Here is a 15,084-nt window from a genome sequence, read left to right as displayed (position 1 = left end):
TTTGTTTGCTACTATTTTTCCTAGATTTTTTTTCAAAAAACCAGCCCCTATTTTTCTTGTAAAAAAAAAGCCACTAAAATATCTTTGAAAGATTGAATATAGGCCCTTATATCAAATCTCATCAAAGGGCCAAAGTTCCTCTTTTTTTTTTTTCAAGGTGGAATCTTTAACCATTGGATCAAGATTCAATATGAGATCTATTAGTCGATATTATTCACTACAAAGGTTAGACTTTTATAGCCCCTAAATCAAATGAAAAAACCATTTTACCTTTAGTATAAAATTTTTTATATTTAGACCATTTTCTTAAAAATTAATGTTCGCATACTCATTTTTAGGATTTTAAAGCACCAAAAATCATGAAATATTATAAAATTGAGATCTAGAAAGTTTCATGAAAAAAATCAACCTCGAGAAAGTCAAATTATGAAAATCCCCCTAAAAGGCATTTTAGTATTTTTATATTTCTCCAGGTGTAATAAAAATTTTTAGTGTTTTAATAATCATCAATTTTGAGAATTGACTCGGTTCTATCCAAGTTTTGTGCAATTTTGACTTTGTTTGATAAATTTAACTTTATTGACCAAATTTGATCAAATTTGACCCAAGTTAACTTTGGGACTTACTCACTTCATTTATTCTTTATTTCTCATGTATCCACATAGAAAGGCAGCCTCCATATAGATCTCATGCAAAAGAGTTTGATAGCAACCTTACAGGTTTCTTTTTCCTTTATTATATGCCTAAATATCAATACATTTTGTGGACTTTTAAAATAGGCTTTCTTATGGGCGTCAAATGGGCTTTGTTTAGGCTTGTAATTGAGTCTCTAAATGGTTTGCGAAATGGTCCTAAATTAATAGCTTCAGCCTATGTTCACAAATGGGCCTAGGTCAATCATATCTTAAAAAATGTATTGGACAAAATTTGGTGTATACAGCACACTGAATCGAGTTGACCTATACACTATTCGAAATCAAATATATGGGCATCTAGCCATTTAATAATCTCCTTTTTCACCACTTCTTTAATGGCTAAATTCAACCTCCGTTGCATCTCAATGGTCGACCTAAATCTATCCTCCATTAAAATCTTGTGTGTGCAAAATGACGGACTAATACCTTGAATTTTGATAATGGATCAACCTATAGCTCACTTGTGATTTAACAAGACCGAAAGAAGTCGTGCCTCTTAATCATCAGTTAATGATGCTAATATGATCTCAAGCAAAGTGTCATCCTTACCTAAGTAAGTAATGGTTTAAGTTTAAGAATTGGTGGGTACACCATATAAGGTTTAATTTCTCTAAAGAGAGTATTTATGTCCATTAAAGTCTCAACACTAGGAGGTGGTGCATATCGACCAATAGAGATCATTAAAATTGCATCATCATCATCATCCTTACTGAAATCCATATCCTCCACCTTATTGATAAAAAGGGGAATCTTTAAATTGCAAGATCAAATGCTTTAGGTGAAAAAACATCATAAACCAAACTACTGACTACCTCTACCATAAAACACTCATCAAAATCATTCAGATAATTTAAAGCCTTAAAAACGTTAAATCAGACCTCTTAACCCTATACTCATATAGTCAATTCAACGTTTTGCACATCTATCAATGCCCTTCCAATGTTTAAGAATGATTTCCCTAAAATAATTGGGATCTCACAATCCACCTCCATGTCCAACACAATAAAATTAGTAAGAAAAATGAATTTCTCTACCCTGACCAAAACATCCTCTACAATCCCTTTAAGGTATTTCAGTGACCTATCAGCCAATTATAGAATAATTAAGGTGGGTTTGTCCTCTCTTATGCCTATTTTCTAAATAATAGACCAATGCATTAGGTTAATGCTAGCACTTAGATCACATAAAGCTTTGTTAAAAGACATACTAACTATGGTACAAGGAATGGTAACACTACTAGGATCCTTAAACTTAGTAAGTAGTCCTCTCTGAATCATTGATAGACACTCACTAGTGAGTGCAACTGTCTCATAGTCCTCAAGCCTCTTCTTATGAGAGATAATGTCTTACATAAATTTTGCATAGCCAGGCATCTATTTAAGTGCATCTGTAAATAGGATATTAATGTGCATCTTCTTAAACACCTTAAAAAATTTAGAGAATTACATCTCTTCTTTCTCTGTTGAGGGAAATGAATATAAGGCTTAGATGGCTCAACTCTATGAGGAGCAAGCCTAAATGAACTCAATATAGCACTAAATGATGGTATCTATGGTAACTATGTATGAACAAAGACTACACCTTCATCCTTCTTCTTACCTTTTTCCCCATCATGAATTAAGTTCTTATTAGGCTCATCATTATCAAACCTTCATCTACCCTATCCTGAAAACCTATTTGACCTTTGTTAATAGCTACTTCTACTCCTAAGTGTAATCGATTTGCAGTGCCTATTCCCCTCCTTCTAAAGGTTAATTTTTATGCTATTGGGTAAGATGCCTTAGGGTTAGGCATTAAAAATGGTAGCTAGTTAACAAATCTAGGTCTTTAAGTTCTTTACGGATGCAGATTGGTTCTGAAACATAGTATTCTAGGTCTACATAAATGAAATCTAAGCTCTAATAAAATAATCTAAAAGATCCTTAATCGAGGTCCTTTTACTTGAGGGTGGCTAGGAAGAATATAGTGACGTGTAATGTTATTGTGAAGAATGTTACTGATAAGGTGGCTGGTGAAAGCCAAGTAGGTGCGGTGGCCTAAAAAATTGAACATGCTGTGGTGGTGATGGTACTATGGTAATGATGCCTAACTAGGCTAAAAATATGTGGAATGATGGTGTTGTTACTAATTTAAAGAGAAAACAGAATTGTTCCTCCAACCTGGGTTGTATGTAGAGAATAGGGGTTGTTAGGTTACCTCGAGTTTTGTCTTACAAATGAAAGTAACTTTGAGTGAGTACTAGAAAATGACTCCCTCGAGTGTCTTACTCCGCATACCTTGCACATAACTACAAAACTATGGGTATGAGTAAACCTGTAATGACTAGAACTAAGCTTTGAGGATGTAATCTTACAATGTAAAGACTTTATAGATTTAGCAAGGGAATCTACCTTATCGCAAGTGTTGTAAGCTCACTAAGCATGTACACCCTCAAAGTTTTCCTAAGATGTTGTCTCTCATTAGACCACTAACAATTATTAGTTGCCATATTCTCAATAAGATCATAAGCTATGTCAAAAGTCTTACTCATTAAAGCACCTCCTAATGCAACATTTAAGAGAGTCTTAGTATTAGGCACTAACCTATTATAAAATATCTGAATCTCCAGCCATTTTGATACTGCATGGCATGGACACCACTTTAGGATCTCCTTGTATCTCCCCCACGTCTCATACAAGGTCCTCGAGTTATACTGGGAAAATATAGTAATTTTATTCTAAAGCTTGGCTGTCTTCGCCAAAGGAAAAAATTTAGTCATGAACTTTTGCACTAAATCATCCCAAGTGGTGATGGAATCTGATGGCATTGAGGTAACCAATTCTTAGATCTATCTCTAAGGGAAAATGGAAACAACCTAAGCTTAATGGCATCCCCGTAACACCATTATGTTTAATGTGTCACATATCTCTAAGAAATCTCAAAGATGAGCATTTGGATTCTCACTCGAATGACCATTAAATTGCACTAACTACTGTATCATTTAGATTATTACAAGTTCAATTTCAAAATTATTGGCTTGTATGGCTAGCCTCCTAATGCTAGGCTAAAAACCAAAAAGATCGAGCACAACATAATCCCTAAGGGCTCTAATGTCCTACTCAGCCATGGTGTTGGTTGGATCAATTCGTCTTTCCCTTTTAATTCTTCTACAAGTAGCCTCAAGCTCAAGATCTAGAAGGATCAACTCATGATTCCTAACATAGTGCATACATGGGCTCCAAGAACACTAAGCCTACTAAACCACTCTAAAAATAAAACTCTAAGTATATACACCTAAAAAAATAATCAACCAAAATAAATCCTAAATATGTACACCTAGAACCGAAGCAAATCTAATCTCTAGCCTATGATATGTACATTAAAAGGAACCAATCTATAGTAGAGTATGGTGGAAGTCGATATTAACTTAAGACTCTTTACACTAAATCCCCAACAATGATACTAAAAACTTGATGTAAAAAATCCTACAACTGCACAGACCATCAAGTAATAATAAAGATTTTAAAATCTGAATGTTGATCCCTCGAGGATTAGTTAAAGAAAACTCCTAGCTTAAGTACTAATTATCCTTATCCCTATCTAAAATTGGTTTGGTCAATCAATAGCTATAAAAAAAATGTTTCTACAAAATTAACATTGAAAATCAAATAAAGAAACAAACCGTAAAAAAAAATTGAACTAAGAAAATAAAATGCAAATTGAAAATTCGTAAAGAAAAACTTCAATTAAAAATTTACCACATATAAACTAATTGACAATTAAATCTAGCATGACTAATTCTAGAAATTTAAAAACATGTAATAAAATGCAAAAAATAAAAAAACAAGTATGCAACACAATAACACAATCACACACAATTTTTACCTAAAAATTCTATAACCATGAAATTTTAAAAATGATATCTAATATAACCTGAAAATAGCACTTGTAATGAACCAACCTAATGGAATCAATTTAAATGATATCCTGACCTTAAAACTCCTAAAACAAAATTTGAATAAACCAAAGCATTATTAAGCACCTCAAACAGAAGCTAAAAATAACAAGAAGTGTGTATGAAATCAATGCTGAGAAGGAACTTTAAAAAAAAAAAATGCATGTAGAGACTACTTTCTTTCCTACTAATGAAACATTAACACTATGTAAATCTTATATGAAAAATTCACTACAAATTTATATAAAGAGTTAAAAATGCAAAAAAAAAAAAAGAAAACAAATGCAATTAACAACAATAGAACCTTCACTCACTTAATTTGCACCAGTATACACAACATAGTTTGAGTTTCTACAATGTATACATGAGCCTAATCTAAATATACTTTGTATGGATAAGTAAATGACTAAATGAAGATGTAAGATGCCTTAACAAACTTGAACAACTAGATGAATGAAAACAAAATAGAAATGAAAATACAGTTCATGCATGTAATGACTTATGTGAACTTAAATGAAAATGTATTATGCTATGTCATCGATTGGCTCTTCTAAACTAAGCAAAAGGAATATATTTCTAAATGAAGATTATGAGAACAAGTAAATGATGTAGACAACAGATCTAAAATGCAGTAGAAATTAAAAGAAATGGTAAAATAATGACAAATAGGAAATTTTCAAGTTGCACATAAACTAGTTTGCATGGATCTACAAAACATTCAATAATTGATCATGAAATGTAAGAACTCTTCAATTGCATTACGAACATTAATATTGACAAGTTTCTAATAAGAATTCACAAGCAAATCACAAAGATCAAACATAAAAGTAACTTAGCAAATTAAAACTCAAAACTGTTTATCGATATCCCTTTGCAAAATCTATTCACCACTATTTGATCCGAACATTATCAAACTTCCAGTGAAATCAAAGAAAGCAATCAAGTTTAGCAAATAAATCATAAAATTATAGATCTAGAGAGGAAATAGAGCAAATAGAACTCCATAAGGAGAGCAAATCCACACTAAAGAGGAGTGTTACATCTGGCACCTTCACTTGCTCCAACCTTGATCTAGAATTTTCTGTATCAAGATTCAAGCTAAATTTTATATAGGATGAAGATCTGTAGCTTAAGAACCTATGAAAAAAATTGGACAAAAACTAACAAGTTTTTATAAAGATTTAATGCGAAAACCAATTGAACATTAACCTAATCAATTCTACAAACAAGTGGAAATGTAAAAAAAGATGAGCTATTTTAAGCTAAAAACTGATTGAATCTTCAACTGTTATTGCAAGATTTGGAAAGAGCATAAGAAAGTGCACTAAAACATGTAATTTGGAAGTAAATTGTAATAAAGAAAACTAAAGAACAAATATATTTGGAACTAGGAAAACAGAAAAGAAAATAAAGTGTAGGAAACAAAAAAGTAAAAACCTAAACTAAGGTGTCTCTATGGCCAGCCCTTTCCCCTATTTATAGGTAGAGGGGAAGGACCTTGACTCCTAAAAAAAATCTAGAATCGACATCTAATGGTGCTCACCTGGGTCATTACATATTTGGTGATGGTACGCGTTTAGGTGTTTCTACATGGCTGGTGATAGTGCATGTCTGGGCTTTGTTTTTTCTCCCCTAGTGCTTGACTTTTTTTCAACTAAATAAAAACTTCATCCAAGACAACTCTATAGCCAAGCAAGTCTTTCCATTGTACCACTTTAGATCCTATTCTTATTGTTTAATCCTAACTTATAATGTCCTAGCCTTTCAATGCATCCATGCATCAACATGTTTTCCCTTTTTCAATCAATATTTTTTTCTACAAAAAATTCCCACACTCAATGAGTGTTTTTATTACACATTTTTACTAAAAAAATTCTATGAAAATAAAAGTAAAAAAATTCATGCAAAGAAAGTTATGAAACTCCCTAAGTGTCAATATGATCTATTGACATTAATTAATGCCATTAGCACTAAAAATCCTCCACATTATGTCCACATTAACCAAAAATTCCTTATTTTCTACAATTGTACCAATACATAAGACAAATATGCTTTTAGGAGATTTTAACCAAGAAATGCCAACGAACAAGCTAAAATATAAGTCAAATTTCACTAAAATTGACATAAAAAAGCTAAAATTTAAATGCAATAATAAAACATCACCTTTAATACTTGGTTTCACACCCCACATTCAAATCATAATTCTCATCGAAATGATACCTTACTTGCTTACTTTACCATTTGATGCAATCTATGCACTTGCAGATTATATAGAAAGCAACAATCAAGCAACCAAGATGGACTGTCAGTGGAAGGGGACTACTGCCTGTAGCAATGAATATGGTAGCGACAGAGCCAAGGAAAGAGATTATTTGTTGTAACGGTGGCTATGAATATAAAGAGAAATGGGATTGTTTTTTAAAGAAAAAAATACAACTTATCATAAAATGGAAAGAAACAATAACTAAAATATAAAATCTATTTTATCAATGGTTAAAAAAACTATCAGTATTTTCTTCACTTTTTCTAATAGAACAAAAATCTATCAATATATGCCATTTTTAGTTACGAACTATGAACGTCAATATAAATTAATGTCAATAAAAAAGTTATATCAAATATAAACTTGCCTATACCAATGATCAAACCATTGGTATATTGTTATTTTTAATTTAAAAATGAAAAAAAAATTAATTAAGAAAAATAAAAATCACGCTATCTAAAAAAGGCAAGTAAATTTTTTATTTACCACTTATATCGACAGTTATAATCACATCTTCAGTTATAATATATTTGTACTGACAATTGTTCTTAGATTGTAATAAAAAGACTAATCTATACTGACAGTTGAATAAGATGTTGTTATATATCTTGTACATTCTAATGGCATTAAAAATCCATCAGTATAGATCACTTTTAGCAAACACAATTTGACCATCGGTATAGCCAAATATCAATATATGAAAATTTTATTTTAGTGATTAATTGATAATAAATAGCACTCATTGGTTTATTAAATAAAATATAATAATAAATTAAAGTTCATAATTCTCAGGATTGAAGACTTTTATATATTAGTAGCATTTAGAATTATATCTTATAAGTGACAATGTTGAAAGGATACATTCTCACCACAGTCTAATTCAATGAATTCCAAATGTATTAGCATACCAAATCAATGTCTCACTTTCATGATCAAAACAAACCATCTCATTGGTGCATTACAATCTTTACAAATAGAATTTCACAATTCTATTAATATTGTGAATAAATTAATTAAACATATAATATAATTAAGATCTTTTGCATATTAATTATATTAATATATCCTAATAACATTCTATATAGTCAAATGAACAACCATTTATCACGTAAATGTAAAACACATTCCCAAATATAAAAATAATTATTTTTAAGATAATAACTCTTATCATTAAAATATGTCATAAAATTATTGGATTAAAAGGCAAATTTCCTAACATGGTCTTATGTTAATAAAAGGTATAAAGGTTGCCATGATTTGGTATTGGATGATTTTATTGGACATGATCATTACTATGTTGTCTCCAAGGTTAATTGTCTTTAAAACTATGGCTATGTCAAAGTAAGTTAATCATCATAGAGTCTTGTTTTCTAAATTATGTTTTCTTAAAATTAAACAACCTAATTAATATTGTTCAAGTGGGAGAATGTTAGAATTTTCAATAAGTGTGCTATTATTAATTGGTGATTTTATAGTCTAATAAAATTGATTGATAAATTTAGTCCTAATATGAGACATGCATGAGAGCCCAAATAATTTAATATTGATCACTTATGTGTGGACTTTGCACATTTTATTGGGTTGATATGGTTTGACAGTTGTATAAGCATTTGTCTCAACAAGTCTTTGATGGGAAGGCTTTTAAGGTTTTAATAAAATATATGGCTAAGGTCCCTTCTTCACTTTTAATTAACGGTATCTACCCATTGAAAGCCATCAATAAAAGAAAAGCGAAAAAGAAAACTTAATCTCTCTAAAAATATAGTTTTGCTTTTGTTTATTATCTATAACTCCCTAAACATACATGTAAATTAATTAATTGGTATTCTAATATGCACGTATGGATATTGGAATTTAACATTATACTTAAAAATGAGGCATGCCACCTCCCATAGATGTCCAAAATAAGGCTCCATGAATAGGCTCCAAAAGGCATACCAACAAACAAAATGATGGTTATTAGGCTCTTTTAACTTGAGGACAATCCCCATTTTATCTTAATAGCTATTTCTATGAAGAAAAGATTCATAATTTCCATTGCTTTTGCAAAACAACCGAGCCAAGCATATATAAGCAATAACAATGCCTTGGAATTTCTTGAACCCCACACTTGCAAAGGCTTCATCCAATGTGTATAAACTAATATCTTCCTCATCCATCTAAGAAATTTAAGAAATACAAATATGTTATGATAATATATCCATTGGTATTTCCAATTAGCGAAACAAGAAACGAGAGTGAAACACAACAGCAACAAATTAGAGTCAAAATTAGTAGCTCAAACTTGTTGGTGGATTGTTTCCCTTCCAAGTTTTGAAACACTACCGCTTTCTTCCAAAGTAGTATATTTATTTTTAACAATAATTTAGATTGAAGGATAGGGTGGATGATAATTTTATATTTTACAAAATTATCCTAAGCTTTATTATATAAATTTTACCATCGTAAACTTAATTTTAGCTTATTTTTTAGCAATTTCTTGCAAAATTCCTCTAAGCTTGTTTACTTTGTCTTTTGTGTAAATTACTAAGCCAAAAATGCAAATCAAAGTCAAAGAGGGAAGGAACAAAATTTTCCATGACAATAAGAACCTCTAGGCTGAACTATAAAAAATTATGGATGCACTTCACCTTGCTAAACCATGAGCATGATAATGCTTGGACCCTTTGATGACACATGAAGACCTATAGAGATGATTGGTTGCTGAATGAAGAAGAAAGGAAGCTACCAAATCATGATATGAGTTGCTTGAAGACAATTTGGATCATTGACACAAGATGACAAAATGTCACTACCTTATCTATATGTTGTCACGTGATCAGCATTACATTCTTCCAACTTAAGCTAAAAAAATGAAAAAGCTGACCTAGCATTTTTGTAGCATAAAGATTGGTCAATATTGGAGACCCTTAGATCATCACTTGGTTAGGACCTTAACGGAAGAAAAATCAACTACAAAACAACAGTTACTATTCCATTATAATCATATCCAAATAAGGCCACTAGCTTGCTAAATGGAATTGATTCGGTTATTGAAAATTGGTTGTAAGATGAAGCCCTATTTGTCCACACTTCAAGACAATTAATAAGCCATGAAGAAAAGCCTTAGAGCCAAGCCAATGCATAACAAGAAACGAAAAATTTAGTTGCTTAAAGCATTAAAAGCAACCTTCCTTATATATGTTGAAACTGTCACCATTTATCCTAATTTGCTACTTTCACCTCATTGGTTTAATTGATCAGCTAAAATTGCAACCTTTGAAAGCTCTAGAAGCTTGATAACTCACCTCACACATGAAGCTTTGAAGACACCTCATTGGGCCAGCTAAGTAAGGCTACACATTGGAGAAAGTCATCTAAAATTCTAACTCATGCAATCCATGTCTAACAACTTCCAAAATCCTCTAAAATTTCCTTAACTATGTTGGTTGACTGGAGGTCTAGGATGGCTTATTTTAGATGGTGGATATGTTGTAAAATGTCTCAACTTTTGGCTATAAAAAAGGGATAGAAGGCTAGCATTGAGAGTCTTTTATGTTTCATTTTTTTCCTTAGTAGAAAGTCACTCCTATTTGGGGTCTGGTGATAGCAACATTATTGGTCGACCAACCCCTTCTTTAAGGATTCTAATTCTTTTTTGAGACTTGGTTCTCCCTTAGCTTGTTTTAATTTTTCCATTAATTTGTAAAGACATTTTAAGCTTTTTGTTACTTTGAATATGCAAGTTCATATTTTTTTTTCTTTAGTACCTGTTTCTAGTTTAAATTTCTTTTAATTTTTCAGCAAAATTTTGCATGATGTTTGGGCTTTTTAAAGCTTGGAAATGATAGCTTTGGATATTAGTGTGATGGATACATATAAGACTCCAACATTACCAGAAATTATAGTATAACCAATGGAATTTTATTGACAAAATTATTTCGTCGATAATCATCGACGAATTATCGATGGACTATAATTATAAAATAATTCTAAAATCATTGATAGTCCGAAAAATTTACTAATAGAATTCATTTTGTTAAGGTCCAGTAAGTATATATTTGATAGAAATTAAAAGAAAATGACACGAAAATTAACGATAAAATTATCTATCGATAATCCATCAATAAAATATTTATCGATAAAATTATCAATAAAATATTTCATCGATAAAATATTTTATAAAAATTTTAAAAAAATAAGATAAAATTTATTGACGAAATTTTCATCGATAATTCAATAAATTATTTAAAATTGAAATCCCCGAATCATTTTCTAAAACCCTGAATCGTAAATAGAGAAGTTAAAAAAACCCGTACCCGATGGGTTCTGGTCCGACCCGACCTTTTAGGGTCGATTTTTTTTTTTTTTAAATCAGGTGTCGGGTCGGATCGGATCGGGTAGCATGAAGAAAAAATCGGGGTCGGGGTCGGGGTCGGGTTTTAGGCAAACTTGACCCTACCCGACTTGATATATATATAAAAATAATTTTTTAATTTTTTATTTATATATATATTTATATAATGATATTTTTAAATATTTATATTTAAAAAATAATATTTTATATTTAAAAAATAATATTTATTAATTTCGGATCAAAACGGATCGGGTACAATTTATATAGTGTCTGATCATATCTAATTTAGGTATAAAAAAATAAAAAATTTTCAGATAAAATTAGATTCGAATTTATTAAAGCATTAAATCAAATCGGGTTCAGGGCGAGCCCGCCCCGATGCCAACACTAATCGTGAAATCGGTAATTATATCCCTAAACTCTCACCCTCTTTTCTCCCTCTTCACAAACCCTCTCCCCGGTCGTTCAGCTTCTCTGTCTCGCTCTCCGCCGTCGGCACTGGCTCTCAGCCATAGTCGCTTCCCTCATCGCCCACCCATGGCACTGCCCTTCTTTCTACCGGTCTCCACGCTCTCCACCCGCGAGCAATCTATGCGTCTTGCTCGCCCTTCTTTCTGCCAGTCTCCACGCGTCTCTATTAGCCTTGTCTCGTCTCCGTTAGTCCACCCTCGTCTCACTTGTCTCTTCTGCTTTTGTTCAAAAAAGGTACAACGTGCAAACTTATGGGTTCTCTTCAATGTATATTGTTTATGTTATCCTTGTTTACATCATTTATATTATTTGGAATTCTGGTGGCACAGACATGGATTCAGATTCAAGTTATAACAATGGTTTGAGCATACCCATTTTGAATGGAATTGAGAAAGTGGAGATTGATTGTTTAGAGGAAGGGAATCTGGAAGCTGAAGAAAAAGAAGTAATATTAATTTAAATCGTTTGTGAAAATGGATGTGTTGCAATTGTTAATTTGAAGATTGTCTTTTTGCCCTGCTTGCATTTGAAATAGCTAATTTGATTGATAATATCATGTACTTTTTTGCCCCATTAAGTTAATCTTCATATTTTGTTGCTTGAGTACTTAATGGTATTGTAAAGTCTTTTGTCGTATTAACTAAATTGATTTGCTACCCTTTTTGGCTCCAGCGAATAGGAATCTGAATGAAATCTTAAAAAACTTATTGACAACCTAATGAATGAAATAAATCCACTATTGTACTATTTGCTTCTTTATATCATGTGGTGTAGACTGTATGCCTGTTGCCAACTTCATCTGTTGACTTACTCCAAAAAAATCATAAACATATATTGTGTATTCCTTCTCATTCTCACCTAGCCTAGCCTGTAATCATGTTGGGAAAAAGATCTGTTGGATTGCATTGTTTTGAGTCTATTGAATCCATTAACTATAGCAAGGACAGGGATGCTATAGTATTTTAGCAAAGCAATAACTCAGAAGTAGGCGGGTGTGGGATTGTGGTGTTAAATGTTACTGTTATTTAATTCTATCTTAGCAACTTTTTCGAGATGTAATAACTATTTTTCTTTAATTTTTGATAGGATGTGCAGAGCTTTAATGCCTGAATATGAGGAAGGGAAATGGGAGACATTTCTAGTAATTTTGTAATGATTAGTGAATAAAGGATTTATTTTGGAGATATCTTTTCTTTTCTTCTAAAAATGAGGTGATTCTTCACTTGAAGTTATTCAGTTTATTCCATGCCCTACACTTCTCTTTTATGGTTCCTTTAGTTTTTATATTTTTAAAGCCGTTTCTCTTCTTTTATTGTATTTAATGCAATGGGATTCATAGTACTTTTAACTTGCTAATTGATATTCCTGTTAGCAATTGCTTGAGCAGTAACATATCGAAAATCTACATTTTAATTAAGTTCAATTTTGCTCCTCTGAACCACCACCTTTCCCATGCAAATGCTAGTAACATGGGTGGTTACAAGAACGAAGGGTTTGTTGAAGTTCTTGCTGCTCAGCAGAGTCTTGAGAACCCAAACTGGTTCCAGGTTAGTTACTGCTAGAATGGGTTTTAATTTCTTTATGGCTTTTTGGGTTTTGATTTGCAAAAGTTTTAGTTTGAATGTACAGGGGACGGCGAGTGCGGTGAGGCAGTATCTGTGGTTGCTTAAGAAGCATAATGTTTTGGAATTCTTGATTCTTGTTTGGGATCATTTATATAAAATGGACTATGAAACGTTTATTCAAGCACAAAGAGAGACTGATGCTGATATTATTGTAACTGCATTGCCAATGGATAAAAAACAGGCTACTGCGTATGGTCAGATGAAGATTGATGAAGGAGGGCGTATAATTGAATTCACTGAGAAACTGAAAGGAGAACAACTGAAAGCTATGTTGGTAGAATCTTGATTTTCACATGAAGTATTAAAGTTTTAACTAAAGAGCTGTTAACTTTTTTGTTCTAATTTTGATGGAGTTGTTTAGATTGATACGACAATTTTAGGCCTTGATGATGAGAGAGCAAAAGAAATCCCTTTCATTGCTAGTATGGACAAATATGGTGTCAGTAAAGATGTGATGTTGAATCTTCTTCCAGAAAAGTATCTGGGTGCCAATGATTTTGAAAGTGAAGACACTCCAGGTGCCACTTCCATTGGGATGAGGGTAAGTATTCTTTTCATACATCCCTCCTAAATGACTGTTACCATTATCAAGCTGAACTAGTATTCATTCGATTATGGAATAGAGGAACTGAGCTGAAAAGTAAATGCTAGTAGCTTGTTTTTTACTTTACAATTTATATAGCAGCCAATCTTGTTTCTTTTTCGATGGAAAGCTTTTAAACATGATATTTATGGGCATCTTATTTGGTGCTTTTTATTCATCAAGCTACTTCTGCAACATTGGCATATGCAATGAGAACAATCTAGAGATTGGATCATGTCTTGTCTTGTTTCTAGTAAGGAATGGTTTCAGACTAATTATTTTCAAGATATACATTCATGTTGTGAGCAGCTTGATTGAAATTTTACTTTCATCCATGAAGTATATATTAGACTCTTACAAAAAGTTTGTTATATATGCTGGATTAAAGCTCCAGTGTTAGAATTTGATGCATGATGGTTTATGTTCCCACATTGGTTTTTTAATAACATTACTAGAACTACTAATTCAAGAGGTCTAATTGGTAGCTAACCTATGTAGGTCCAAGTTTACTTGTATGATTGCTACTGGGAGGACATTGGTACCATTGGACATTGGTGCCAGATTTCAGGTTATTCTAGTTCTTCAATATTTTATCATTTGACTAGCTTGATGATAAATTTAATTACCTTTTATGGTTTGGAACTTTCTTCCTTGCGAGTGGGAAAGACACACTAGTTCTAGAGGGAGAAATTGGAGGATTAGCGTGAAAGTGAAAGGTTCCTTGCTACCATTAGAATAATGGGTTTAGGGTATTACCAAATGTTTGTTAAGGATTTGGAGCATACATGTATTTTTGTATTTTCATGTAATTAGAATTTATAAATAATTTTGTAAAATATTATTATATTTTTTATAAATGAAATGGAATGTTTTATTTATTTATTTTCTTAGTCTATTTATATATATTTTAGTATTCATATCATTACTTTAAAAATAATTTTAAAAATATAATAAAATGATAAAAATTATAAAATAATAGTTAAATATGATTATCAACCAGTTACTAACGAAATGCCAATGGAATATTGACGGATATTCATCGATAATTATTGACGAAATATTTATCAACAAAAAATTCAATTACTAATTACTAATGGAATTTTAAATTTACCATCAGATTATTCTAAAATCCTTTTAGTGGTTCTAGTTTTAAATTGGTCTTTTTGGGTTTTCACTT

At 31.4% G+C, this 15,084-nt stretch overlaps 1 protein-coding gene across 3 annotated transcripts; it reads left to right on the top strand.

Moving 5' to 3' along the window:
* The first annotated feature begins 11,616 nt into the window (after positions 1-11,616).
* Positions 11,617-14,789, top strand: LOC111301791 (glucose-1-phosphate adenylyltransferase small subunit, chloroplastic/amyloplastic-like). Of its 3 annotated transcripts, none has more exons than XM_022897755.2 (7): positions 11,617-11,933; positions 12,029-12,144; positions 12,786-12,840; positions 13,165-13,246; positions 13,316-13,598; positions 13,686-13,865; positions 14,406-14,789. In XM_022897755.2, exons 3-7 carry the CDS (start codon positions 12,825-12,827, stop codon positions 14,580-14,582), a joined length of 738 nt encoding a protein of 245 aa, XP_022753490.1. In that variant the 5' UTR covers positions 11,617-11,933; positions 12,029-12,144; positions 12,786-12,824; the 3' UTR covers positions 14,583-14,789. The 3 variants fall into 3 exon arrangements, with proteins under 3 accessions (XP_022753490.1, XP_022753489.1, XP_022753493.1); XM_022897754.2 differs by having other exon boundaries at positions 11,621-11,933; positions 13,329-13,598; XM_022897758.2 differs by having other exon boundaries at positions 11,621-11,933; positions 12,786-12,910; positions 13,329-13,598.
* Positions 14,790-15,084: the final 295 nt, after the last annotated feature.

The sequence above is a fragment of the Durio zibethinus genome, chromosome 15, assembly GCF_047325235.1.
Source record: "Durio zibethinus cultivar Kanyao isolate XHJ-2024 chromosome 15, ASM4732523v1, whole genome shotgun sequence".
NCBI classification, from domain to species: domain Eukaryota; kingdom Viridiplantae; phylum Streptophyta; class Magnoliopsida; order Malvales; family Malvaceae; genus Durio; species Durio zibethinus.
The sequence above is the reverse complement of the archived record's forward strand: the minus strand, read 5'-3'. Positions and strand labels throughout refer to the sequence as shown.